This window comes from Euwallacea similis, chromosome 4 (genome assembly GCF_039881205.1).
Source record: "Euwallacea similis isolate ESF13 chromosome 4, ESF131.1, whole genome shotgun sequence".
Classification (NCBI taxonomy): Eukaryota; Metazoa; Arthropoda; class Insecta; order Coleoptera; family Curculionidae; genus Euwallacea; species Euwallacea similis.
In genome coordinates this window covers 6,976,926-7,004,385 of record NC_089612.1, presented here as the reverse complement: position 1 = coordinate 7,004,385, position 27,460 = coordinate 6,976,926, and the positions used below count along the sequence as shown (strand labels likewise).

The following is a 27,460-nucleotide window of genomic DNA, read 5'->3' as shown; positions in this document are numbered from 1 at the left end:
AACACAGATTTCTGTCAGTATATTTTCGTATGTCTCTGTTTAGTGAACTTGAACAAAAACATGCAAACCGGCTGTCATAAATACCTAAAATAACTGTCTGTGTATAAAAAATACTTTATATTACATTAAAAATCTAATAGTCTATAATATTATGTTGGTCACAATCAGCCTTTAGTACTGAAGTCTCCAGGTATTTCTCCAAACCCTCCGTTGTTTTGCCTAGAAGCTCAATTTTCTTATAAATTACACTGACAAACTCTGCAGGAGTAATAAAATCGGTAACTTGCGACTCAAGCTGGACAGGTGGCGAGGGGTATTTTCGGTTATATTTCGCATCCATCAAAGAATAGAGATCCTGAAAATATTCCAAAAATGTGCTTACGGGTATTGTCACTTGCGGTAAAAACTAACTTCATCTTGAACAAACTGCAAATCATCTGGAATTAGCTTCATTACGGTATCATCGATAATTTCTTGCAAGATATGATCTGGATTAGGTGAAGGTATGCTTGAGAAACTCGAGCTATGAGATGGTGAAGACGTAATTGAATATTCTTCGATAAATAGTATAGATTCGGGAGTCACCTAAAAGTCTTACTATTGAGTCAATTTGAGTGTATTTAAACAAACTTACGTCATATTCACGAAACAAATTGTTAAACCGTACGGCAAGCTTATTGTTAAAATCTTCTACCTCTTTTGAGACATTTGATCTTCGCAACATTTGTGCTAAGACATTCAAACATCCTATGGAACTAAGTTGATTTAATACTTTAAATATTCGCTTCCGTACTTCGGGGTTGGTCATGCAAATTATTCTTTTCGAAAATGTGACCGAAGGAAATTTCATATCCAACCAACCTGTAATAGATCTTGATTGTAAAATGGTTATTTGCGTAACAAGTGCGAAAAGTGGTGCTTTACCGCACGCTATTCGGGTTCGTGAGCTCGGTCAGCAACCGAGTGCGGTAAAGACACATTCGCACGTCTTAAGTACAATGTTTTTTCTACGGGTGTGAGTTAACTGTGTTGTGTTCTTTATGCCCCCATTAAAATTAGCATGCGGTAAAGCGTTTTACCGTACACATGCAGTGAATGCTTGCGAGGTTGCAATAAAATCATCTAATTTGGTGAAGATTCCAGCTTTTTTATTTAGGTTTGGCAGTTCTCAGAAATCGTTCATCATACAATCTTTTATCGAACACGACGTAACGTACGTAGTGATGTAGCTGTGCAGATCTTGAAGCGCTTCAAATTTCAACGTTTTTTTTGTGTCTAAATTTAAGATAATTTAAAAAAAATAGTTATAAGTTTATGAAAAAAACTGCTTCTATTTTAACGTTATCTGTGGTTTAGGTCTACCCTGTATATCTGAAATTAGCAGCTCTTTTATTACCTTGAAGTGCTAAGTGCTTCTTCACGACGTTCGTCCAAAACTCTATAGTTTCTAGCTGCACACCACTATCATTCTCTACTAAGGCTATTTGCTCCAGATGCTTGTAAACTGCAATTAAAACTGTATCGTTAAGACCACCATCCTGGTTGTAGGCTATTTGGATGAGTTTTATCACTTCTTTTTTTAAAAATGGCTGCACGTTGCTCATTAAAGTGGGCAGCGCTTTGTTCTAAAGAAATTAATCGTCATTGAAAATGGGCAAATTAATGGTATGGCTAGACTAACAAGAAAATAATTCCTTGGCAATATCTCTTCAACCTCCTCCCACACAATAAATTGTTGAAGACATTTAAATGCATTCGCTCTAACTTCCTGGTTCTCGTCGTTTAAAGCCATCGTGGAGGCTAACTGCGGAAACGAAATGTCAAGTAAGAGGTGCTTAAATGAGGGAAAACCTAGAAGAATAGTTAAACGTACAATATGAGTTGAGTTATGCGCTAACTTAAGTTACTTTTATTCGCACTGTCTGCAATAGTACAAGCGACTGCTAAGCTGGCTTTTCGAATCTCCCACTCCGTGGTGAAACAGTGCTGATATAGCACTGGCCCCAGTTGGCTCAGGTCTTCCGCACAATCTATGAGCAAGGACATTGATGGAGACAACCGTCTTGCGATGACTTCCTGTAGAATGTGACTACCTTTCACAAGCACCTAAAACTCAGATTTTACAAGAAAAGATCATGGGTTTTCAACGAAACCTACCTTTTTTGACCATTGATACACCGTGCAACCAGTGTATAAGAGTTGAATTATTTCCAAAATTTTTACGCTATCAGACCAGCCTAAGTTGAAGGATTCAATAAATAGCAGAATAGCATTAAACAGCTCCAACAAGAAGGAATCCATGCCGATTTCGTTTAAATACTTGTGATCACAGCAGTTTTTTACAAAGTCGATAGTGTCTTGCAAAGAAAACATAAGTCCTTCGAAAACCATTCCCAAATTCTCCTTTGCATATAAATGTCTGGATCGCATTATGTTCCTCACAGCGGTAATGAATACTTCCAAGGGTAAATGCGGTAAGCACGGAGTTAGCTTTGAGACTACAATAATTGAAATATATCGTAAATCTTAGGTAAAAATTACCAAGAAAAATTGCTAGGAATGAAAAGGAAAACACTGGAAATTCGCAACTTCAATCGATTCAATTAGCAATATAGCAGATTTTAGACCTCAGACGTGTTACTTACTAACTTTAATGGTGTCGGTGCTTAGATTTTGAAGAACCTTCGTAACGTGTGTCTTTCTCACTAAATCGGAATCGATGCTTTTAATTAGCAGAGAATTGCCAAATTTCTCAGATATCATTATCAAAGGGCCGAGCTGTAATGAGGTCAATTCGATCTCGATATCCACTTTTTTCCCTTTAAGAAGACATTTCGGCAGTCTCTCTGCTACTACTGTGAAATATTTGAGGCCGTAGTAATAAAGATCTAATGTTAAGTCAAAGTGTCCTGAAATGTGAAATAATCTTAGTTGTGACGCAAATTAGGGCATGAATGGAGAAAAACATTTTGCATTGGTAATATGCTGATGCGTTAAAACCGTTAAACGCTAATCAAATAATAGACACCTTTATCATTCTCTGTTTCCAAGATCCTCAAAAAGCCGCTAATTGCTAACGGATCCTCAGTAATTGATTTAATGCCGTCAAAAACGTCGGATAGCTTGAAAAAGGATAAAACCATAGCTATTCTGTCTAGAATTAAGCTTATAGATTTATCCATTGTGACTTTGGAGATCGTATTACTGGCTAAATCTACCTAAAATCAGTTTCTGTTAATATTGGTCAAAACAGACAAAAAGTATCCTTTACCCTGAGGCTCATAACACAATTTAAAACACCCTCATTGTATTCCTGCAACAATCTTTCTAGAATTTTTACTAAGCAGCGTATACTGGGTTGTAAGGCTTGTATATTGAGACTATTCACATTTACCCTCTGCTCTTGAACTTCTATCACACGGGCAACATGCAGTAAAGGTCCAGCAAGAATTTGCACTATTTCATAGCAGTAATTCTTATTTAAACTCATGCTTTTCCCCAATAACTTCGTCAGAAATTGATATCTGCAACAAAGCACTGTATTGCACTCATTAACAAATCTCAATTGACGCCTACCCAATGTTCGATAATTTTTCATCGTTATGTTGATTTTCGAGTATCAAGTTGTAGCAGTAGGTCCAATGTTTCATATCTAACATCCCTTTTATCCCACTGGGGTGCTCCAGGAACGAGTCCAACATCCCCAATATCAAAATTTTCGTTTCAGCAGCAGTATCTGCGCTCTTTGACACGCATATCGTGCCTGGAAGGACATTGTTGGCATTTAAGTTGATGTAGCAGGTTTCATCTCTGGAAGTGTATTTTGCCACAGTCAACAGAAATTGAATTTGGCTCGGTCTGGGACTTGTTGATCGGATGGTGAGGAGGTTTAGTGACTCCGCGAGGCATTTTTCGCACAGTTCCTTGTCGGTGTAATTGGCCTCTTGTTCAATATCATTTTCTGAAATTGAATGTTAAAAAATGATTATTAAGAATTTTAACATGACTTGTAAACTTCAAACGCATTAGCGTTGTGGTGCTTTCTGCCCAAAAATGTGCTTTATATACAGGGTATTATTTAAAAACAAAGCCAAACTTCAAGAGATGATTCCTGAAGTAATTTTAAGACGAAAAGTTTATATAAACATTAATCCGGTATGCTTCGTATTCAAGATACAGGGTGCCAATTTTTTTTAATCGTTACAATTAAAAAAACTTCTAAATAACAAAAAGCCACAAATGAATATGACGCTAAAACTTGGTGACAGTTTTTACCGTTGTACAAAGGAATCTTAAGCTAAAAATTGTTTGAGCCCTTTTGTTAGTGGCATGCACAGGGGTAACGCCGAAAATTTAAGAAGAAAAACAAGACAAATATTTTATTAAAACTACATTTAAACGAATGATACGCAATTTTTTTAGTAAAAAACATTTAATAAGTAAATGCTAATTTCAACAAAGTCATCTAAAGGATTATTCAGATTTTTACGAAAAAACAATTAAAAAAAAAGTTTGACACCCTATATTTTGAAAATGAAGCATTACCAGACCTATGTTTATATAAACTTTTCGTCTTAGAATCCCTCGAAGAATTACCAATTGAAGTTTGGCCGCGTATTTAAATAACACCCTGAATATGTATGTACCTCTTCAACAGGAGGTTATTTTTCTACGATCAACTGATGAGCGCTAACGAGCACGAAACAGGCCATTTCTTGATCTAAAAGGAAAAGAAGATAATCGTATCTTGGATCGTTCTCTTCTCATCCTTGTACTATTAACCAATACTATTCTAAATACCTCCTACTTTTGCTATTACTTTAAAATGTGAATCTGGAAAAAGAAAATTATGGGGATGCTTTTCTTGGCGCAGAGAGGAACCTTTACTTAAAATTGTAAGTATTATGGACCAGGAAATATGCAGTAAAATTTTAGAAAACCACATGCCAACATGAACCAAATTTGTCGAAGAAGATTTGCCACCTACATATCTAGACAAGCAGAAAAATAATTGCAAATACAGGACGCTCAATAAAACAGTGGTCTTAGTATAATTAGTATGTTACTGCAATTGAGTGGCTTACATGTAGGTCGGACTTAGATTCCATTGAAAGTCTTTGATTTCAATAGTTCAACGATAAAAAAATATATGAATTAGAAATATTAGGTTGTTCGGAAAGTAATTTCGTTTTTTCCCGACAGAGGATTTAATGGTATTTTTTTGCACTTAACCTCACACTTAAGCCATATAATTTTTATATGCTTTGAGAGCTCATATAACAAGGCTTGTGTGTGAAACATTTCAATTAATTCTACGCAGTAGTTTTTGGTTGGTGCCCTTTTAAATATGGAGAGCGATAAGCAGCATTTTCGACATATCCTACTGTTTTACTACAGAAAGGGTAAAAATGCTGTTCAAGCCAGAAAGAAATTGACCGATGTGTATGGAGAAGGTGTGTTGACAGTACGCCAGTGTCAGAACTGGTTCTCTAAATTTCGATCTGGCAATTTTGATGTCGAAGATGCACCACGTTCGGGAAGGCCGGTTGAAGCTGATAAAGACGCCATAAAGGCATTAGTTGATGCGAACCGTCGAATAACAACACGTGAAATCGGATTGAAGTTAAATTTATCGAATTCAACAGTTTATGACCACTTGAAAGGCCTGGGATTATCCTCGAAGCTCGATATATGGGTTCCCCATGTTCTCACAGAGAGAAATCTGTGTCGCCGCATTGACGTCTGCGATTCGCTTCTCAAACGTGACAAAAATGATCCGTTTTTGAAGCGCATCATTACTGGGGACGAAAAATGGGTTGTATACAACAACGTCAAACGCAAGAGGTCATGGAGCAAAAAAGATGAATCGACTCAAACCATTTCCAAAGCCGATATTCACCAAAAAAAGGTGATGCTGTCTGTTTGGTGGGATTTTAAAGGAATCGTTTTTTTTGAGCTTTTACCGGATAACACAACGATTAATTCGGAAGTCTACTGCCAGCAGCTGGACAAACTGAAGGATGCACTTCAACAGAAAAGACCCGAACTAATCAACAGAAAAGGTGTAGTGTTTCACCAAGACAACGCGAGACCTCACACAAGTTTGGTCACTCGCCAAAAGCTTTTACAGCTTGAATGGGACACAATGCCACACCCACCATATTCTCCAGACCTGGCACCATCGGATTATTATTTGTTCCGGTCACTCCAAAATTTTTTAGACGGTAAAACTTTCATCTCAAATGATGAGGTCAAAAACCACCTCGATCAGTTTTTTGCCAGCAAAGACAAAAAATTTTATGAGCGTGGAATTATGCTACTACCAGAAAGATGGCAAAAGGTGTTGGACCAGAACGGCCAATATATAATTTAATAAAGCATTTGTTTATTATACGAAAACTGTCATTCATTTTCACATAAAAAAACGAAATTACTTTCCGAACAACCTGATATAATATAATAATTCGTTTTCCATAACATCCAAAGTGCTGCATTACAATATTTGAATCACTTATTTGAGAAACCTCACAAATCCATATTTTCGACAAATTTGTTTTTCCATCAAAATGTTAAGCCCAAATGAATATACATATTTTAAAAGAATAACCTCATACTTTCACTGCCTCAATTACTAAATAACCAATGTTCAATTTTAGAGATATTTCAGGAACCCCACATGTCTGGGACATGTGGGGTTTGTGAAATTTACGAGTTTTAAACGATACCTATGCCAAAAATATTGGCATGTTTCAAAAATTACAAAATGCGTTTAATATATCTATTTTTATGCAGTTCATTCACAAAAAAGACAAACAAGGATATGTTTCTACCAAAAAATACATTAACAGCGTCGTGAAACACGAATTTAAACTTAATACTCTGTCCTCTTCTGTGTTTTTTTTTCCGAGGAAACTGCTTACCCTGATGTAAAAGAGTGTATAAATGTGAAGAAAATAACTTCCATTAAGAAATTTAAACGTTATGTTTGCGATAAAGAGAAAGAAGTGCAACATTTTTATAATTAAATGTTTTCATGAACAACTGTTGGTGGAGAACTGGATGAAGTTGAGGATTAGTTTTTTTGTTTTTTTTTTTGTTACACGTTTTAACTTATTAATAAATTGAAATAATATACTACCACCTTAAACATTTTGGTACACATTCGCACTGATATATTTAAAAAACCCCACAAGTCCATTTACAGTTTTGTTTTATAAAGTTAATTTTAATGTTGCATCAGTGAAATATTCGTAGAAATGTTACATTAGGGTAGTCCAAATGCGTGGAAGTTTAAAATTTACAACAATGTTAATGGTACGAAAAAAAATGTTTTTTGCGTTTTTCTCAAAACATGAAAATCTGGACATGAGGGGTTTCTCAAATAAGTGATTCATTTAGGGAAAGAAGACAAGTACCTAGAGATAAGGACATCTTTCCAAGTTCAATACTATCGATTATTAGATTGCCATTAATTTAATTAATCTGTTTTCGCAGTGATTAAAGTAAACATGCAATTTCTGAAAATGTTTACTTTCGTTCTTTTGAAGTTTAAGTCTGATGCAAAATCAATATTTAATGAGACAATAACGTGCACATGGAATCTTTAAATCCGTGTGTTTGGCTGATGAAAACTTTCCCAAAGGGCATGTAAGGTGACATTGAAATGCGTCTTACCTGTGTAGAATATTTTCCTTAGAGCCTCTTCGAATTTTAGAGGAGTGTGGTATTGATGTTGGAATGAAAAAGACTTCAGGTATCTGTGCTGCAAACTTTGCCATTCCAGGTCCAGATGATCGGCGTAGTTAAATTCCATTTCTAGTAACGAATGAGACGCATGTAGACATAACTGCATATCATAGTAAGAAAATCCTATCTAATCGAGTTAAAAGCAGAATCCTCGAATATTATCGCTGATATAGTGTCAGTGTCGCTACTATTTTTATAAACGATATCTACACGGGCCCTGTTATCAACAATTCAGAATTAACGTTATCTCGAAAGTACAAAAATATATAGGGCGATTTATTCGAGTAGTACCGCTATTTTCACTTTTGAAGCAATGAAAGCGATGCAGTTGGGAAACAAACAGTATCGTGGCGCTTAACATGTTAATTCTCGTGTTCTCGAAAATTCCTATGGCCATGGCCCACTAGATATTTGGAAACCACTAAAATTTGTCGATTTCTTCAGGCAACCGTAAAATAAAAATAATCGTGGTCCTAAGAAAAATCTGGGAATATTAAGGCCTATTGCAGCGTCATGTTTCGATTCTATTCGATTCGATTCAATGAAAATGCAGGAAAAAGGGCGCGGTAAATCACTCTGGTAGGATCTTTTCCTGCAAGGAGAGTTGACAGATCGCGTGATGGAAAACTCTGAAGGTCATCAACATAAAAAATAAAGCGCATCTACGCAATTATATTGCTATTATTAAGAAAATGGAGGTAAATCGACCCATTTTTACCTGGGACACATGTGGGCAGTTTGTCCATGTTTCTTTCGAAAATTTCCAGATTTAGACTCGGTTACTTTCAACTTGACTAAATAAACTCAAATTAATTTAATGCAAGGAATAATAACGAGATAAAATGTTACTGCCCAATCAGAAGATGCGCTATTTTAGTAACCAGCGACAGGCCGAGAAATATACTCATGGCAATTTTTATGGTAATTTGGTAATAATTATGCTCGCAATTTCCTATTTCAAAAGTATGTCATGAATTCCCTTAAAAGTACATAGTGAGATTCTTTGAAACGGTTTTTTTTTACTAAAACCACGCGTCACAATCACATCTTTTATTCATAAACAGTGATGTTTACTGGTAAATGGAAGCTATTATCGTACGTTGTTTACCACAAAGCCAATTATCCTGTAGTTCTTATAAAAGTATCTAAAAATATATGTCTACCGAAATAACGTAATTGAGAGAATTAAGAGCAAAACGTGTAAATACATATAAATACAGGATGCCCCAACTAAAGTGAGTTCCATGGGGATTATGGAAACGGTAAGAAATCCCAGGTGACTCCAATTAGGGAACAAAAATGCACGTTTGTGCATTGTGCTCTTTCAGAAAATGTTCTAAAATTAAAAATATGTAAATACGAAGGTTGACTATGATTTTCGAAAATCATGAATTATGAGGAACCGTTTAAGTAAATTTTACAAAATTTACCATTTCTTTATTATCGAGAACTGTCAATTGAATGACGTTCTCAATACTTTTCCATGCTTTCTTGATTTCAAGCAATTATATTCAACTTTGTTATTTCTTATGGCCGCTGTGTTGGATTTTGGTAGCGTCGAATTGGCAATAATAAAAGTTACTAGGGTGAAATGTTGCTTGTGTTTATTTTTTCTATTTTAGTAGGTCCAAGGGCACCATTTTCATACATGGCCGAAAAGCTCTTTTTATTGTCTAGTCAACGCCACCAAAATCCAGTAGTGGCAATAAGAAATAACAAAGTTGGATATAATTGCTCGAAATCTAAATGGCATTGTCTTTCGATTGCCAGTTATTGGTAATAGAGAGCTGCAAAATTTCATAAAATTTACTTAAATTATTTACTCATAATTCGTGAAAATCACAGTTCAACTTCCGTACTTAAAAATTTTTAATTTTAGAACATTTTCTGAACAGATGCAAAAACGTGCATTTTTTCCCTAATTTATGTCATGTGGTATCTCTTACCGTTTCCATAATCCCCATGGAACTTACTTTATTTGAGACATCCAGTATAGATATTTTCTTTGAAAAAAAGGGAAAGGACTGATGCGGGACTTAATGTCTTGCTTCTAAGTTATGAATTCTAGCCCTAAAATGAAGTAAATTTTTTTAGTTCGTTCATGCCGAATATCAAAAGTATGTATACAACAGAGTATCAGTATTTCGAAATAAATACCAAGTACCACAAAAGAAAGAGACGTTCAGTTCTACTTGGTATGCCCTTTATGATGTAGGATGTCTCAAGTATATACGGTTCTCGCAATCATGTGCTCGATTTTTGTCAAAGAAAGATTTACAGTGATAGAAAAGCCATAGTCATCTAGGTTCAATAGATACAGCGTGTTTTTAAAATCTCTGCATTTTGGGATCGCTTCGGTCTTTTATCTATCCACCAAGATATTGAAAAAATAAAAATGGATTTTTATATCGTTTTTGCTGTAGAATTCTATGGAGTAAGTGACTCCTTTTTGTATTGAATGGTTTAGTCACAATTAATCACAAATATGACTTTTATGATGGGACACCCTATATATTATTAGACATTTTGATCCGTTTCCTCCGTAGTGAAAAGTGAATAAATAATTTTCAGAATTCGCTTTTACTTTCTCAATATTCTTCTGAATAATAGTTTTCTAAAAAACCTATTTAGGGAAGAATTGTCACTGATTGTTAACTTCCGTTTCAAAAAGATTTAGCACAAGATAGCAAAAACCTTATATCTTTAAGTTCTTTAATAACCGAGATACTCCCTGAAACCAGTAAATTTGGGACACTTTGTAACCTCGGTGTAGGCCAATCGGTATTGCAAATAAGGAAATTTAGCACAATTTTTTTTATTGCGTAGCGTTTTGAAAATTATACTTATTCAACGGTTTATTAGTAGGATTAATAGTTATTCATATAATAAGTACGAAATGCAAAGTTTTATGGGAGGAATCAGTTTACAATCGAGCAAGTCCATAATTATTTGTGTGTAAAACCTAATTACGTACGCATTACACATAACGTTTTACATTCGCTTTCATGTTAAGTTGCTAATTATTTAACTTGGAAGACGAAATTAAAATACCTTAATCACTCGTTAAAAGAAATGTTTGTCCGTCAGTCAATATTCAGTTATGTGAATTTCATAGAAAACACAATACGTATTTACTTGCTTTATTCTAATATAATTATGAATTCACCTGTTTTATTGTACTAGGACGATAAGGAAATATATAGCCGCAAAACTATATTATAACGGACGCTTTAGAATTAAACTGGATATAGAAAAAAAGTTATCAGTGGAAACAGAATGTAGCGCAAAAACCACGATTTTTAGTTTTTTAGAAATATTACTTTCTCTATTTGGTAGTTTTATCCAGGAACCATCCCTATACCTATGTACATACTTTGCAAAGTCGATTTCAACATTGAATCAAAATGTGGACAACACTTTAATCTTTAAATAATAAACTAAAAATGGCAAACAAAACAATTTCATAAGATTTTGTTTTGTAACTCAATTTGTTACATAAGTCTTAACCTTCATATTCAGGTTTTGCACGTCTAAACTGCCTTAATTCGAAACTGAGGGGTTTTGATGCGCGAACCCTGCGCATGTTGATCTTGGCTCCATCAAGCCTATTTTCCGATATTTTTCAAAAAAGTCTCAAAAACCAATTTACTTAAACTATGAGATTGGCATTGACTTCTAATGCAAGGAAAACTTTTGTCTAAATAAGTTCATAGGGATTACGCACGTTATTTGCGTAGTTCATATCCGTAGACAGTGGCTCTAAGCCTAAATTATCCCCGTAATTGCATACATCAAATTCCACTTATTTCAAAACACGTGGCTCTATAATTCCATACATTGACCTTAAGGTCATCGTTTATCAGTCCAAACCGTTATCCAAATGTAGATATTAATGAAAAATTCTCTATTAATAATAATAAAGTTATTTAATACTCACTAAAAATTGTCAAAATTCACACATTAAACATAATTAGCGACAAGGTCCGCACACATTTCACATAATAACAAACTGACACATGTATCTGAAAATCTTTTGCAAGGGCCGAAATCCGTTTTGAGGAATAGAAAAGTAAACTTTCACGTTATAAATTATAACGATTCACTTCTAAACGACGCGCGCTAGATGATAGGTCTACTGCACCAGTAACTTATATGTGCTGGTTTTGGATTTAAGTATATTTGCGCGTTGATAACTCGCGCACTACGAACTTGAGAAGATGGTCCACATTCGAATTAATATGTTTGGGTATAACGGTTGGTTACCATTGATTTATTTGTCCAGAGCTATAACGCTAATATAGATGTTTACTTCGTCAAAATTTTTTCACATAATAAGTATATTATGTTATGTACTTATTGAGCAGTTGAAATTAGTAGTAGTTTCTCAACACTAGTAGATGCTTTTGAAAACGTTGATAATAAGGCAGAAATAATTAGTTTATAATGGGTCTGACCTTGAGGTGAAGACCAGTTGATTATCGTAAACATTAATAATATTCCAAGTACATAATTTAGTTGATGTACCTGCTTAATTCTAAAACATTTCCAGATTACCTACCTGCGTGATTATAGGGATATGTAAATCCTCAGGATTTCCTCAACAGTCAAGTCCAAATTGGGACTTTATTTTAAACAGCACCTATGTTTAAACAGAAGATTTTTGTTACTAACTCAATGTGATTGTTCAGGATATATTGGAATTGGAAGGTATATAAACTACGTAAGAGGCTTAATTTTATACCAAAAATAAGGTATTAAACTTAAATGACTAATCCTTCTTAAAATAAGTACCTATTACTAACCAACAATTAAAAAAACACAATTTTTAAGGTAAAATATTCTTAACCCCTAACAAGTCAAGCATTTATATTTACACTATAGCTTGTCCTTGAAAACCCAAATCACCATTTTCGTCCCATACAAATTTCGCTAAATCATCAATAAATATTTACGTAAATAACACTAATTGCTTACGAAGACCACATATAGAAGTAATTGCTCTGCCAAAAAGGTAAGTATTGTATTAATGGAAGGCAAATTATTTTGATCAAGGGTACGTTATTGCTCAACGCCATAAGAAAAGCATTTATCTTATTTTTGCTGTGTTTTTCGTAAAAAGGTGACCGTATGAGGTACAACAGTAAAAGAACCGTTCTCTTGGATAACTGTAGTTGTTGCTTCTTTGACCGGGACGTTAAGGAGGTGCGGCTGGACTTGTAAAGCTGCAAACTTAAAAAAACAATAATCATCATACAATTATAGTCAGCCCACTTGGGCAGATTTGTTTAAAAAACTTTACTTTTACTTTTTACTTTACCAAACGTTATTATGAAAAAAATTATAAACACAAAGAAACTGTTGAATTCAACTCCAATAGAAAGTTTGTTGTCAATTGTATTTTTTTGGATATATCACCATTTTCCAAACATTTGCAGAAGAAATTTTTGATCATAATTTAATAAGAATTTAAAGATCTAAATGGTAATGCATGATGTATAGTAGACACTTCTTATAGGAAAATGTCTGGAAAATGGTGACACAGGAAAAAAGGTAGAAAACAAAAGTGATGCTAAATTAGACAAAGGCATTCAACTTAAAAAAAAAAACAAGCTTGGAATGGTAAAATAGATCCTAACCTTCTTCCAATTTATGAATACTACCCCACTCTTATATAAATCTGTCATTTCTAAAAACCTATAGAAAGTCACCTTGCCAAATCCAAAGCCAATGAAATCATCCATGGTTTCCAAGTTTTGGTCCCAAACACACCCAAAGACAACAAATGGATTATCGGTTTGGCAAGATATATTGCTTCTGCCACTAATTGTTGTCTTGTTAAATTTTCTATTTGTACTTCATCGTTCTCATACAAAGGTCTTTTTTGTATTTCAACAGGTTTCCATGTTCTCCAAATTAGTGGTGGAGAGGATTCTACTTTCCTCACCACTCTCCCTGATCTTTTCAAATTAAATGAAACTGAGCCTAGTTCACTGCGACTGAGATCTTGATTTCCTGCACTGTTCTGCTTTGCAAATTTTGCTCTGTCTAGAGGAGGAATTGTAGGATTTTCTGCTATGGCTTCCTTATGTTTATAAATTAACAAAAACCTTGCAACACATCTAAAATATATTAGATTACTAGAAATCAAAAAGTATTATCAGTCAATTAACAGTATTACTTGAATACTTGTATAGCAACAATAACAATCCATTTCCCAGTATTTCCCCAAAATTTCTGAACTGATAATTCACAAAACACCTCCGAATATTCAACAATTGCCAGCCACAATTTTATTTTCTCAACAGCTTTTGGAGATTTTAAGTGTAAGTTATCTTTAATTATCCTGTCATTGAAAAGAATCAACAAGTTTGATAGGCAATACACTAACTCGGAAACAGTGTGAGAATTATTTATTCGACCTAAAATAATAATAAAACATTTTGTTAAAAAAGGTAATTTAGGCATAGGTTCCCACATTTACTTTTAAGGTTTTCTGTATGAGATAAGTACCTACCTGCAATGAAATAAGATATCCACTTTGCAGATGTTTCATAGTCGCTTGCAGTTTGAGGGTTTTTACTAACCCAGGCTTTATATGAATTATACAATTCGGGCAAAGATAAAAGGACCGAAGTCATATTTAACAAGGTTCCTTAATCTACCCACAACAATTCGACTTTATATATAAAATGCTTAAAACTCAACCTGAACTTGATGCTGTACTGGAACTGACAACCACTTGAACTGAGTAAGATTTCTGTGACAAGGAGTTAAAAATTAAACTTATTAAGACTTAAGTAAACCTAACATTTGTTGAAAAGAAAATTACAATATAAAAAGACAGAGGAGGAACAAAAGAGCACAGACACAAAGGAGAATCAAACGAAAAATAAGATACAATATTAAAAATATTACTATCAAAAAAGGTTGACAACTGATTGACAGGAGTGTCATATGTTCTCTCACGAATCAAAGCTCACATTCTACTTTCTCTGTCCTTGTTCGACAAACAAAAGTGATGCTACGATATTTGCAACCTAACCTTAAAAATGGAGATACGCGAAAACGGATCAACTACTTGTTTAGATGTTTTAATTTGATTAAAACTAATCACTAAATTCAATTTAACCCTGTAAGCTGGTGGGTGATCAGTATGCAAAGTGCATCAAGATAATTTTGAACGTAATTTTTCAGTCTTAAATAAAATGGAAAATAAAAAAAAATTTGAGACAAAAAATGAATTTTTTCCAAGGTAAACGTTAAAGCATTAGTTTGGCCAAATACTTTTTATTTAAAAAAACGCCTATTTTACACTGACACCATATACTGTAAACATTTCTAGGCTTACTGAAGAGAAAGGACTCTGGATGTTCTTCTTACTACCAAGTTCAATTATCCTCTCAACACTGAAGCATCCAGTTACAGTAACACTAACTTATAAGTTTGCCACTGCTACAGCTATTATGTTATCATTTACCTCAATATATATTATAGCAAAATGTTGGCAACATCAGAAAATTAAGGTTCTGAATATGAAGGTGCTAATGATTTCACTTTTAACTTGTTTAATTATCCGTTTTTGGTTAAACAAAGGCAAGTCTCATATATATAGCATATAGCACATGAGATATAATATATTAAATGACACTTTATTAGACTGGTGGTTTTCTGTGATAAGTGGCCTTCTTTCAACTACTCTTTTCATCTTTTTCTACAAGTGTTTGTTAAGAAATGCCAAGAAAAGTTTCACATTTGGAGAGGCAGGGTTAACTGCTCAAGGACTGACTTTGTTCTTATTATCTTATTTTTATAGCATCATTGAAATGATACAAAGAGAAATTAAATTAAGCAATATGCAGAAATCAACTGTTATTATTCAGGTATCTACTTCATTTACTTTTGCCACATCTTCATAAAGCATTCTATTGTTATTCTAGGTTGGTATTTTAGGCATTGCAGCTTTTGCTTACATTTTGAACAAAACTAGGGTAAACAACCATTACAGTTTTTATTATTCTGCATTATTTCTATTAACCAGTACAGTTATTGTTCCTTTATTCTTAATTCTTAAAGAAAATCCCCTCATATGGATATTCTCACAAGTTCTCGAGGATGTAACTTTAGTAAGTTGTAATGTTTTATTAGCTGAATATTAGATGAACCTTTATGGATGATGTTTCTAGTTAAAATTGTTTATTTATTGGAGTGCTTGCATAGCCATAGCAGTTTTGGCTGTCAACAATCAAATATACTATGCTAAGAAAGCATCAACTAGTACAAGAAAAATATTCCATATTCTGGCAGTACTAGTCTACATACCAGGCTTATACTATAGATGTTGTTTCCTTTATCTAGCCAGTGGAGTAACACTAGGATTTTTTTTCTTTTTAGAGGTATTTAGGAAAAAATATGCTTTGTATGAAGTTATCCGTAATAATTGTTAATTAGGCATTCCCCTACAGGGCGTTTCTGAAAGTTGATTCACCCTAATTTTTCCACGATTTTCAGAATAAAAATTGAATTTTTTTGTGATTTAATACATTCAAAACTGGAACTGTACTACAATTCCACTATTTAAGTTCCACATATTGGTTGACGTGTTTATTTTTCTACAATAATGGTTGATGTGGATGCGTAAATAAGTAAGTAAATAAGGTTTCTCTTTAACAAGGGCGTTTAATTTGGTCTACCCTGTAGAAACGTGTTAGTTATTTGAAATTTTATCAATAGGTGGAGGTAAAAATTAGGAAAAATATAAAATGCAATATTTAAAAAACAAAAATATTAAAAATAGCATTTATTATTAGTATTATTATATCATATTCCATTCTTATGCAACATCCTACATCTCCATTTTTTACGGCTTATGATTTATGGATGACTTCACACAAGGTTACAATCGATTCATATCAGCAAATTGAAAACATTTCAGATTTTAAGATTGTTATGTATACCACCTTTGGGTAAGCTGCTTCAAGACGGATATGAAGTGTTCAGAGATGAAAAAGACACAGGGCCACTAGCTCTAACCCCAATATATTTATTAGTTGGAGTGTCTTTGCCCATATGGCTGCACCCCTCACCTTGTGACATCACTGATTCTACCCAGTTTACAATTTTGCCTCTTCTAAGTGGGTTAGTCACAATTGGAATTGGTGATACTGCTGCTAGTTATGTTGGATCAAGGATTGGAAGAATCAAATGGGAGAGTTCATCCAAGACAATTGAGGGGACTTTAGCCTGTATCATTAGTCAAGTTGTGTTCTTTTTATTTATTTATTATATAGGTCTGTTAACACAGGTGACTACAGTGGTGATTGTGAAGATTGTGCTGTCCATTACCATAACATCTATAGTAGAAGCCAAAACTAGCCAAATTGATAATTTGGTTCTGCCATTAATTATGTATATCATTTTAGTATAAATGTTTCCTTTTTAGTTAAAAGTAATATACTGATGTGAGGTGATACATCTGGTACTTTTGTTATAGTAAGACTCAAGTAAAATATATTTATTTTTTAGTTTTCTCAGCCCACTCAGTCCAACCACCTAGATAATTCTTTACACTGAAATATTTAAATCTGAGCTAGTTATGACCTCACCAAAACGTTAATACTATATAAAAACTTACTTTGTAAAGTTCAGTTTTAAAGCTGCAATTTGTGCTTTTTCACTCCTTATACCGCTTCTACAGGAAAATATGATTGGACTATTCTTTTGTGGCTTTTTGTGTCCATATTTCTTTAAAAATTGGTCATCTGACAGGTTCTTTAAAACGTCTTCTATGTCCCCTACTACAATAAATCAATTATTATTTATCATGTCTATAACATAATCTACAAGGTGGAATCTTCAAAAAAGACAAAGATCATGAAGTCAATGGAATTTTTTTTAAGAAGAACTCTAATGTGTAATATGTTATTTTCAGCTTTGCCAAATTATGCTGTCTATTTTTTTATTATTACAACAACTGGAACAATCTAATGACAAAATTGCCATAAGTAAATAACAATAGATGGTTGAATAAAAACTTGCCTTACTTACATGGTATATTAATTGCTCTCGGCAATGCTCCATGTTCAACCAGTTCTTCAGGTTGTCGAACATCAATAACAGTTATATTGCAATCTTTAATCAAGTTTTGAAATTCATCAAAGTGAACTTTGACCAAATTTGATGGTGCTGGGCAAGAACTGAGTTTTCTGGATGTGAAGTCTTAAAATGCAAGTCATGATTTTAATGGTTAAATTCTTCTCTTACGTTACCCATGTATTTCTTACCATAAGCGCTAATGTACCTAGGTTTAAAAGTGTTAACTAAACCGCATACACGTGAAAAAGGACATGGACCATTAAACATATTTATTAATTGACGAATGCCATTTAGGCACGGATTTAAAGATGTGCGAAACATTACTGCAACCGATTGTCTTCAATATTTTTTGCCCACATTAAACAAAAAATAAACACTGCACATCAGTCCCCCAAATTCTCCTTCGACCTTGAATTCTGAGACCTCCATCCTACCTTATTTTTCTTGGTAACATTGAATAATTGCACTTTGCTGGCAACGCTACGTACTAATAGGAGAATTCAAAGTATAATGAGCGCTATGCCCTTTATTATGCATTGTTGCCACATTTAATTTATAATAAATCTTAACTCTAAATAGTGGACAAGCCAACAATAACAAACGAACCTAACCTAACCTATCTTTAGAAAACAAAACCTAAAAAATTTGGTGTTTTTGCTTCGTGTTGTTTTGGATTATCTTCAGTCTTATTACAAGCGATGTTCATAAAAAATAACAATGTACCCATCAAAAATCGATAAGTTTATTTTACATATAACACGCCGTAGGAAAAGGACTTTTGTCGTAGCCACAGTGCTAGCTTCAATTCTATTTATTTCCTATCAGTTCAAAATGTATTACGTGATGTCTAATCAAGCCGATAAGCATAACATTAAGCCGAAAGATCTAGTAAGAGGCACCCATCTAAAAGAGGCTCGATTCTATACCCCCAACGAGGGCATGTTCACGTGCATCAAAAGCGGTGAAAGCATTGACTTTAAAAAAGTTAATGATGATTACTGCGATTGTGCTGATAGTACTGATGAACCAGGTACCAGTGCTTGCCCTGATGGTTAGTTTATTTTTTCCAACTACACGTTCCAAAATTCGCCATTTTTCAATGCTAGTTATGGAAATTCATTAATGTAAATAAAATAATAATTAAATTTCAAGAGTTTGTCAATGCCGAGTGGTGATTTTTGCAGTATTCTCCTTTGTTCCTATCTAATTTAATTAATTTCAGGCATATTTTATTGTTCAAATTTGCCTACGGCACTGAATAATAAGCACCCAAAAAGAATTCCTTCAAGTAAAATCAATGATGGAATTTGCGACTGTTGTGATGGTTCAGATGAGTATGGTGTCAAAAACCTGTTAAATAATCTATTGGTTTCTTGCCCTAATGTTTGTTAGTTAGAGCTATAGGTTATTAATTTTTATCGAGACCTTTCATGGACGTTCTGTAAGTGTGAAATGTGGTACGTAGTTAAAAATACACAGAATTGCTTTTCTAGTTAATAAAATAATTTTATATGACAATAGTACTTGTTCTTTATATATAATAGTGTTATTCTTTACCTTAACATTTCTGCAAACTACTCAGCCAGTAGTTTAGTTGGATTGGAGTATATCACCAACACATACTACAATTGGTCAATTTAAAACCAGCGAACGTTGGTATTCACTTAGGAATTTATGTTAATTAAGTAACTGACTAAGTTATCAATTAATATTGTTTAATAATATTGAAGGAACAGAAATATTTCTAATGGAGAGTAAATCTTTTAGAACAAGAATTATCAGGAAATATATAAAATATGGAAAGCGTAAGCTTGTCGCAAAAAGACCTAATTTACATTTGTAAATAGGAGTGAATATAAGGGCAAGTGGAAATTGTTAATAGTCATGAGGAAAAGTATCATATCAACATGAAATTTCTTTATTAAGAATTAAATTAATTTAAAAAAATACAGGTTTTGCATGATTATGAGAGGTAGCCCCTAAAGGGACAATTATTGACTATGTACACTATAAACATTCGGTATGTAAACAACGTGACGAGAAGTAATTTGTTAATATCAAAGTTTCCTTTTTACAACAACACTTTCTGAATACATTCAGAACGTGCCAAGTTAGAAGAAAACAACGTAACCTCATAATAATTTAATAACAGATGATATTAGATATAATATATACAGTTTTTGGACACCCCTTTTAAATACTTTTAGTATGATGTTTAAGAGTCAGTCTCGTTAAAATTAAAATACAAAAATTACAATAATTAAACTAAAGCAAAATTTTGAAGTATACAAATTTCCTAAAAAGTATTTTTGCAAGGTGGAATTCAGCCGTGCTTCCCCACACATCTATTACCATAAACTTCTTTTTTGTGAAATTAATTATTAATAATCGATAAACCATAATGTATAAACATAAATAAGCTTTACTACATGTAAAATATAGTATGTGTGCAAGTGACCCAAGTAAAGTTTCTGAGGAATTAAAACAGACAAGTTTAACAGAATTGGCGTATGACCCTAAAAGTTTCATAACCTTTGGGTTTTGGACCTTTTGCAAATAGTTTCACGAGACAGATATTAATTTGATAAGATTTTGACATAGATACAAATGAAACAGACATTTAGATATGTCTAAAAAAAGCTGAGACTTTTAAAAGTGCAAAAACCATCAAAATATGCCGGGTATGTATCTCATTTGAATTTTCCAAAGAATTAACAACTTTACACTCGCGGAATTACTTGTAGAATATAGACCATGACCTACTATGACACCAAATTTAAGGAAGCAGTCTTTTTTAATTCTCTAGAAATTTTAATGGAACACTTACGTAAAATCACCTTGTATATCATGGAAAAAATAATAAAAAATAACAAACTACCAAAATTTTACCCTGTCCAGAGATATTTTCTCGCACGAGAACAACACTAACGAAATCATCGTTAAATCTTTTATTTTCAGGTAACTTTTATTTAAGCCGCGTATAGGAAGGAACTAGACGTTTTATTTAACGCTAACGAAAGCTACATACGCATCTAGGTTTTCAATTAAATTTAGAACAGTTCTCTCGCGTTTTTAAGACACGACTTTGATAAAGTTAAAGCATTAAAAAGTATTGTTAAAAAAAATTTAACTAGGCTAACAGTATTCACAATGAAAGCTTACATTTTAATATCGTCTTCGACAAAAACCTGACATTGGATTAGTAAGTCAGGGCAGCAATGCAGGGACAAAATATTTAAACTATCATTGTCAGATCTGCATATTACCATTTAATACTTTCCAACAACATTACTTACATTAATTTATAAATTAATAAATAAAACAATAAAGATCTCCGATGTCCCCCTAGATCAGCGCAATTCAAACCATAGTGAGAACAATGAGCATATCACAAGTTTTTTTGGTTTTTCTCAAGTTACATTACATGCAACAGTTAACTCATCACTCACAATTTGTACACTTGGGGCAAGGTTTCAAAGAGCTCAGTAATTTGTAAGTGCACGCAAATTTGCGCAAATAAGGGAGGACATTAGTGATATTACTAGTTGAAATGTGGCAGTGTCTTAACATGGCAGTTACGAGTTACGTATCATATTGTTTTTTGCATTAACCGGCACTTGTCCTATTTTAAGTTCAGTACATAAGCTCCGGTTTAATTGTTTGAAATAATGCTAACTGATTGCGAATGGCTTACATATTGGGCCAAAAGTTTAAATGAACGCCACTCAATCTATGAACCAAATAAAATGAACACTAACTGTTTCCTTTTAGGTACAGACGCAAGGGAAATATCTGCCGAAAATAATTTACATTTCGAAGGTTTCCCCAAATATTTGAAATGATTGCGTAATATAACCATGACGACCACGCCCCAACGCATTTGATACATGTGTTGCAAACAAACGTCATGTCTATAGATCGACATAATCATTAAGATTGCAATAAACCGATGACCAAATAGCCCCGTACAGTTGTTATCATGGTGTTATCGAACTGATCAAGTTGCAGAAAAATGGCCCCTTAGTCGTGAAAGCCACAGGTATTTCGCCCAGCTTCTCGCGCTCGTGGATATAATCTTGACGTTCGATTCACGATAATATAGTTCACGACTTTGGTGTATGACATTCTATTGACTGCCTCTATAGCGGTTCTTTCACTTAAATTAATTATATTAGCAATTAGAATGTGATCTGATATCGGTTATAGCTTGCTATATAAATGTTTTTGGAAATTCCCGCCTGCGTATAAAAAATCGTGTCATTAAATGGGGAAAGATCCTACTCAAACAAAATTGACTCCTACAAACTACAAGTCGATAGTTTTTGGTAAAAATACGAACTTCGTACCAACCTTCTCACAGCCGTTCTCCACCAAAATTTCTCAAGACATTCCTTGACTGCTCCCGGTGCCCTCCCATTCGAGTAGATACTCCAACTTTCCTGTAGGACCCACCCTCTTCGCTTTCACATTAAAGCGCTCTCCTGCAGCTATTCTATTGGCGGCACCAAAGTAAATGTTCACAGACGTCTTCAGATCTTCCATATCTATATCCGGCTCGGTTTTAACAGGACTTGGTTTAGGTGTGGGTTGTTTGGTAGTTGTCGGAGCGGGATCCTTTTCCGGTGGTTTTTCGGGACGTTGTCTCAAGCGTCGCGCATGTGCTGTTAATAAAAATACATTGTTCTTGTGTAGTTAACGTTGTAAATGTAAACTCATAACCATATTTAAATTTTATTTTTATACCGCGCTTTTATCACCCTGCACAGAATCCAAAAAATAAGATAATTACTAGTGTTGATTGTGTCTTTCTTAATTACTTACCTAATTGAGGATTAGAATCTGTGTTCTTTGCTGGTACAATAGCGGCAGTTTTACTGGCGGTTTGGCTTACGCCGTAATTGGAAATGTTGCTACGATTCTTCTTAAACCTTTTTTTCCGCTTTATCTCTCCATTGGGTCCCACAACGATGTCTTTCTCACTTAACTGGCGTTTCATTGGTCTCATAACAGGCTGACCTAAGAAAGACTTTCTGTTTCTAGATCCCTAAGGGTCAATATATCAAACCCTTGGTAACTTTATCAACGAGACAGTTTCCACAGAAACGATGAAATCGACGCAGGTCAACGGACAAATTCTCAATTTCCATATAAAATATCTTCTTGATAAAGCTGCCATTACTGTTACCTAACTCTCACATGTCCCTATAGAATCGGGGCGATCGAATGTTCAGTTATAAAACTCACTTGGTATCACAGTTTTCAGAGGTAAGGGTAATGTAATATCCTTCCCCTTCTTCTTCTTATTCAAATCCTCTCCAATTTTCAAAAGCGCTAAGAAAGGATTATTTTTCCCTTCAAAATCTTTCAGTGGCGGAATGATTAGGTCCAATGTGCTTTTGGACGATGTCTCATCGCTCGAAGTATCACACGGCGTATTCAATTCTAAGTCGATTAAGTTTTGCTTCTTAATAGGAACTGCCTAAAGGTAAAAAAACAGATATTAGTAAAACAAATTAACAGTTTCCCTATAAGTATTACTTTAGTTTGATTTGAACTCTCGGAAAAATCGTTGCTAAAGTCGGATTGCAACGATCCAGGACCTGTGGAGGCAGGCGGCGTAGGAGGGGAAGAAACACTCGTGGGAGGCGTTGGGGGCATTTCAACTCCATTGACTTGTTTCGAGTCGCTTTGGTTCTTACCCGCGTTTTGGTCCTCCTTCATAGTGACCAATCGACGAGGTCTTTTCAGTATACGCTCTCTCTCTCGGTTGGTCATAGCTAACAGCTTTTTGCGACGTTGCAAACTCATTTTTTTAAAGGGGACTGTTTTTTTGGCGCAGCCTGCTCCTAAGTACTGGTCTTTGTTACGCGGAAGACTGCTGGTTGAGAGAGGCGGAGGAGGAATGACCTTTAAATTATATACAATTTCTATTTAAACAAAAGAACGAAACATTATTCGGAATTTGGCAAAATAATTTTTATAAAACATAATACATTGTGGTTGCTACTTTCAAGTCATCTATTAAATGCTGTATTTTTTTTAATTTTTTTTTTTTAGCTAAAATTGCTGCCACTGCCAATAAACAAATTCGGTCCGTTGTGCATGAATGTTTTCCCATTCATTCCTTCTTTTAACAATTTTACCCATACCCATCAGGTAAAACTGTTGAAAAAGGAATAATATGTGAAGGGTTTACCCTTAACTAAAATAACGATCTCCAAGATATTCCCCTTCAGTTTTCCAATACCTTCATTAACTTTTGATTTCTACTATTAAGAATGGTTTTTGAGATCTCAATGTTGAGAATTAAATTTGACACCCAGCAATTATTAAATAATAAGTATTCTCAACACTCACCCTTTCTTCATTTTCAATCTCTGGACTGGGACATGGAGAGTCAGTTTCACTATGGTTGGCTGATTGTTGATACGCAACACCCAACATTAGGTTACGCATTGCTGTATCGCAGGCCACAATTTTGCGTCCATTCGCACAGGATGGAGGTGACAGAAATTGCAGTCGCCTAAAATAACATTTGAGGTTCTTTAATAATGTACCACTTTCTATGTTGATAATGTATATTTTTACAGTATATTTTACATTACACTGTGCTGTCAAGTTATTGATTAAGTGGATTTAAACCAGTTTTTACTGTTTTAAATGTAGGTATATTATAAAGTGTTGAATATGATCTTATAGGCAAAGATATCAACAAAGATCTGTAGTACGAGTACAAAGAATAAAGATAAACATATAATTAAAAACAGATTAGGAAGTCATTACTAACTATGATACCATTTAATTAAAATTTCTTATCAAAGGTCAACACTATCATCCCGTGAAGAAACCATAAGTGTTTTAATATACTCTTTATTTCACTTTTTCATATAAAAGATATACGCCAATTTGATCATCCTGTATATCAACTGCAGCGAGACATAAGACATTCTGTCTAATAATTTAACTCTTACTATAATACTCTTTATTCCCTCAAAACTTACCTTTTTCCATGCCACAATTCCTTCAGTTCATTCTCTGTAATTTTTCCATGGATTTGTGGCAAAATAAAGAATGGCGCAGGTGGAGGAAGTCGCACTCGCAACCCCCAAATTGTGGTCCTCTTCTTAATTTCCCTGCCACACTTGAAACGGTTCTTATTATTGGTTAACACTGATAAGATATTTTCGCGACGTTCTGCCTTTGTTACATTTGCCATCTAAAATCCCTTAGATGTTAAAAAAACTTCAGATAAACTTTAACTACCCACCTTTGGTGCCAGCTGTAACCCATGCCAATTATCACTAATATAAGGTATCACAACAGTGTCCAAATCATAATACTTCTTGCTGTGATGGATGGTCAAGTTGAAGAGCATCAAATGCACCAAATCAACCCACTTTATTACTAGTCTTCTCACAAATTCTTTGCCGTGGTTGCAAATTGCACACACAAAAACATAAAACCTACAACGCCAAAACCAATAAGATAAACAAGTTTAAATTTTAAACCAGAGAAATTATGTACCTATCCCCACAATATAATGGAAATTGCAAACAATCAACACATTTTTCATGAAACCATTGTTTACAACGCCTACACTGTAGCATTTGTTTATACCACTCCCCATTCCCACCACAATAGCAGTAAATCTGCTCCTTATTAACTCTATGATATGAATCCCAATTGAGTGAGCTTATCTGAAACATTAACACCCTATGAAATCTTTCAACTTGATTTGGATTTGATTTACACCAAAATACATTAAGTCTACATAACAGTAAATTGAAGGTTTGATCAATTTCTCAGCTTACATCGTAAGGTAATACTTTTGGTGTAGTAGATGAAGGCATTGTTTCCTGAGTTGTAGACCCTGTTGAATTTCTTGAATCTCTTCTAAAGGGAGGCTTTGAATCACTTCTTCTCAGTCTATTTGGATCACTTTCTATGCATCTCTTACACATCCAATTTGAGTCTAGCAAAATATCTAATTGTCAAAGCTATCATCCCTGAAAATAAGTGACATACCTTCCTTTTCACTCGGTGTATCAGGCTGATGACATTTTTTGTGATACCCCCTACCACAGCGATCACAAGCTCTAATGACTTTTTCACTTTTGGGTGATGACTCCTTACAAATCACACACAACAAATCTTCCTGTTCTAAACCTAACAAATTTAGACCCTAAAGTAATAGCATTTACTTTATGAACTTGGTTTGTACCTGTGCTAAGTTTTGTTAACTCCTTAAAACTATACCAATTCTGTGTATTGTCTCCATATTTTACTAGGCATTGTTCTCTCACTGCATCTACTTCAACTATTGTCCCAAAATAATACCTATAATTAATGAACCTTTTAAATATTCATCCTAATTTATTTTGAATTAGACTTTTTCTACCTTCCATCTTTCTGTTTGGCTAACACATCCTGACTCTTGCTGAAATGATAAAGCAGTTTGTCGGCTTGAGTAGTGCTGTCTGGAGTCACTTTCTCATCTAATTTCTTGGGGCTTTGGCAGTTTAGGTTTCGATGCACTGGTGTCATCGTTGTTCAACAAACAAGCTGAAAACACATTCCCTTTGAGTGAACTTGGGGAAAAAAAATGTATAACAACTATTCCATTTTGTTTGCAACTTAGAAACTGAACTGGACATAACTGCCCTATCGATATCAATGTTTTTCAAAACAAAAAGAAGAGATTAAACAACAAAATCCGTCTTGAAAGTAATGATGGAATGAATGATGATGGAATTTTTCTTCACATTAGTTAGCATTTGAGACAATAAGGCGTTAAAAATGAAAATGCTCTTATACAAACAGAACCCAGATATGGCATTTTTACAACTATCACGCCCGTCCAAATGCACTCTAATGATATTAATTAAACTAAAACCTATATTTAAGCATTAGGTATCCAAAACATACTTAAAATGATACAGAATTAGTTATATATAAATTAACTTACGAGTCCCGGAAAATCAAGATTTTCACGGCTGCTTCAGGCGAACAGAAAACATATCGGCCATTACCACCGCTAGGCATTCACGACTCCCGCCAATTTCGCACGAAAAACTACGTGATTATCACAAAAACCCACATGAAAGTTAATTGCTACTATTTACTACAGGTCCATAAATTAACTTGCTAATGGAAATTTTAATTATTTGGGGACATTTTATAGGGAAAATTGCGATTTTAAACACATATTTTGAAAATTAACGACATTACAACATTGTGAAACGTCAATTGCAGATGGCGTATGAGTGGGGATTACGTCAAATGGTTGACAACTGAAACAAGAGATACGGGTTGTATGGTCTTTCAAATCCTTGATTATTGTTACACTGGAAACTGCCTACTTGGTATGAGAGTGATTATATCAAAAATATAAGATATGCGGCGATTGGTGGACTTCTGGAACCTCAAGCTGATAGGTTCTTTCCAAGTCTCAATCGTGGCAATAAGGGCAAAATACGCCAATTTGGGATGCCAAACGCATACCACCCACCAATGAGTGACAACAAATAAATTTCTCCCAGACCTGAAATTTTTTAAAATAAATCTTTACATTTTTAGACCCAACACTGGGCCTCTATAATTTAAGTTCTAATAAAAGCAGATC

The 27,460-nt window shown here is 34.0% G+C and overlaps 6 protein-coding genes across 9 annotated transcripts; 2 read left to right on the top strand and 4 right to left on the bottom strand.

Annotated features, from left to right (window-relative positions):
- Nucleotides 1–100: 100 nt before the first annotated feature.
- On the bottom strand, nucleotides 101–12,404 carry LOC136408324 (uncharacterized). Of its 4 annotated transcripts, none has more exons than XM_066389245.1 (13): nucleotides 12,305–12,404; nucleotides 7,675–7,815; nucleotides 3,577–3,961; nucleotides 3,272–3,524; nucleotides 3,029–3,218; nucleotides 2,646–2,909; nucleotides 2,158–2,498; nucleotides 1,908–2,106; nucleotides 1,682–1,851; nucleotides 1,397–1,625; nucleotides 635–861; nucleotides 412–585; nucleotides 101–355 (listed from the first exon to the last, which is right to left on the bottom strand). In XM_066389245.1, the coding sequence occupies exons 2-13, from the start codon at nucleotides 7,811–7,813 to the stop codon at nucleotides 134–136; spliced, it is 2,793 nt and encodes a 930-aa protein (XP_066245342.1). In that variant the 5' UTR covers nucleotides 7,814–7,815; nucleotides 12,305–12,404; the 3' UTR covers nucleotides 101–133. The 4 variants fall into 4 exon arrangements, with proteins under 4 accessions (XP_066245342.1, XP_066245341.1, XP_066245339.1 ...); XM_066389244.1 differs by lacking the exon at nucleotides 12,305–12,404 and adding an exon at nucleotides 11,684–11,893; XM_066389242.1 differs by lacking the exon at nucleotides 12,305–12,404 and having other exon boundaries at nucleotides 7,675–7,912.
- A 54-nt stretch (nucleotides 12,405–12,458) lies between these two features.
- Nucleotides 12,459–14,522, bottom strand: Pex16 (peroxin 16). Its single transcript, XM_066389253.1, has 4 exons — nucleotides 14,261–14,522; nucleotides 13,925–14,165; nucleotides 13,455–13,865; nucleotides 12,459–12,975 (listed from the first exon to the last, which is right to left on the bottom strand). Exons 1-4 carry the CDS (start codon nucleotides 14,382–14,384, stop codon nucleotides 12,717–12,719), a joined length of 1,035 nt encoding a protein of 344 aa, XP_066245350.1. The 5' UTR covers nucleotides 14,385–14,522; the 3' UTR covers nucleotides 12,459–12,716.
- A 283-nt stretch (nucleotides 14,523–14,805) lies between these two features.
- Nucleotides 14,806–17,215, top strand: Dolk (Dolichol kinase). The gene is made up of 6 exons (XM_066389252.1): nucleotides 14,806–14,998; nucleotides 15,089–15,339; nucleotides 15,403–15,626; nucleotides 15,684–15,869; nucleotides 15,930–16,139; nucleotides 16,679–17,215. The coding sequence occupies exons 1-6, from the start codon at nucleotides 14,952–14,954 to the stop codon at nucleotides 17,168–17,170; spliced, it is 1,410 nt and encodes a 469-aa protein (XP_066245349.1). The 5' UTR covers nucleotides 14,806–14,951; the 3' UTR covers nucleotides 17,171–17,215.
- LOC136408333 (rhodanese domain-containing protein CG4456-like) lies at nucleotides 16,677–18,230 on the bottom strand. Its single transcript, XM_066389256.1, has 4 exons — nucleotides 18,027–18,230; nucleotides 17,791–17,961; nucleotides 17,378–17,540; nucleotides 16,677–17,312 (listed from the first exon to the last, which is right to left on the bottom strand). The coding sequence occupies exons 1-4, from the start codon at nucleotides 18,157–18,159 to the stop codon at nucleotides 17,258–17,260; spliced, it is 522 nt and encodes a 173-aa protein (XP_066245353.1). The 5' UTR covers nucleotides 18,160–18,230; the 3' UTR covers nucleotides 16,677–17,257.
- A 439-nt stretch (nucleotides 18,231–18,669) lies between these two features.
- LOC136408241 (glucosidase 2 subunit beta) lies at nucleotides 18,670–19,230 on the top strand. Its single transcript, XM_066389117.1, has 2 exons — nucleotides 18,670–18,889; nucleotides 19,061–19,230. The coding sequence occupies exons 1-2, from the start codon at nucleotides 18,670–18,672 to the stop codon at nucleotides 19,228–19,230; spliced, it is 390 nt and encodes a 129-aa protein (XP_066245214.1).
- A 510-nt stretch (nucleotides 19,231–19,740) lies between these two features.
- On the bottom strand, nucleotides 19,741–27,078 carry Pcl (polycomb protein Pcl). The gene is made up of 13 exons (XM_066389251.1): nucleotides 26,804–27,078; nucleotides 26,237–26,400; nucleotides 26,060–26,175; nucleotides 25,864–26,004; nucleotides 25,650–25,810; nucleotides 25,363–25,535; nucleotides 25,106–25,301; nucleotides 24,840–25,054; nucleotides 24,196–24,361; nucleotides 23,377–23,745; nucleotides 23,083–23,317; nucleotides 22,660–22,854; nucleotides 19,741–22,499 (listed from the first exon to the last, which is right to left on the bottom strand). The coding sequence occupies exons 2-13, from the start codon at nucleotides 26,380–26,382 to the stop codon at nucleotides 22,219–22,221; spliced, it is 2,394 nt and encodes a 797-aa protein (XP_066245348.1). The 5' UTR covers nucleotides 26,383–26,400; nucleotides 26,804–27,078; the 3' UTR covers nucleotides 19,741–22,218.
- Nucleotides 27,079–27,460: the final 382 nt, after the last annotated feature.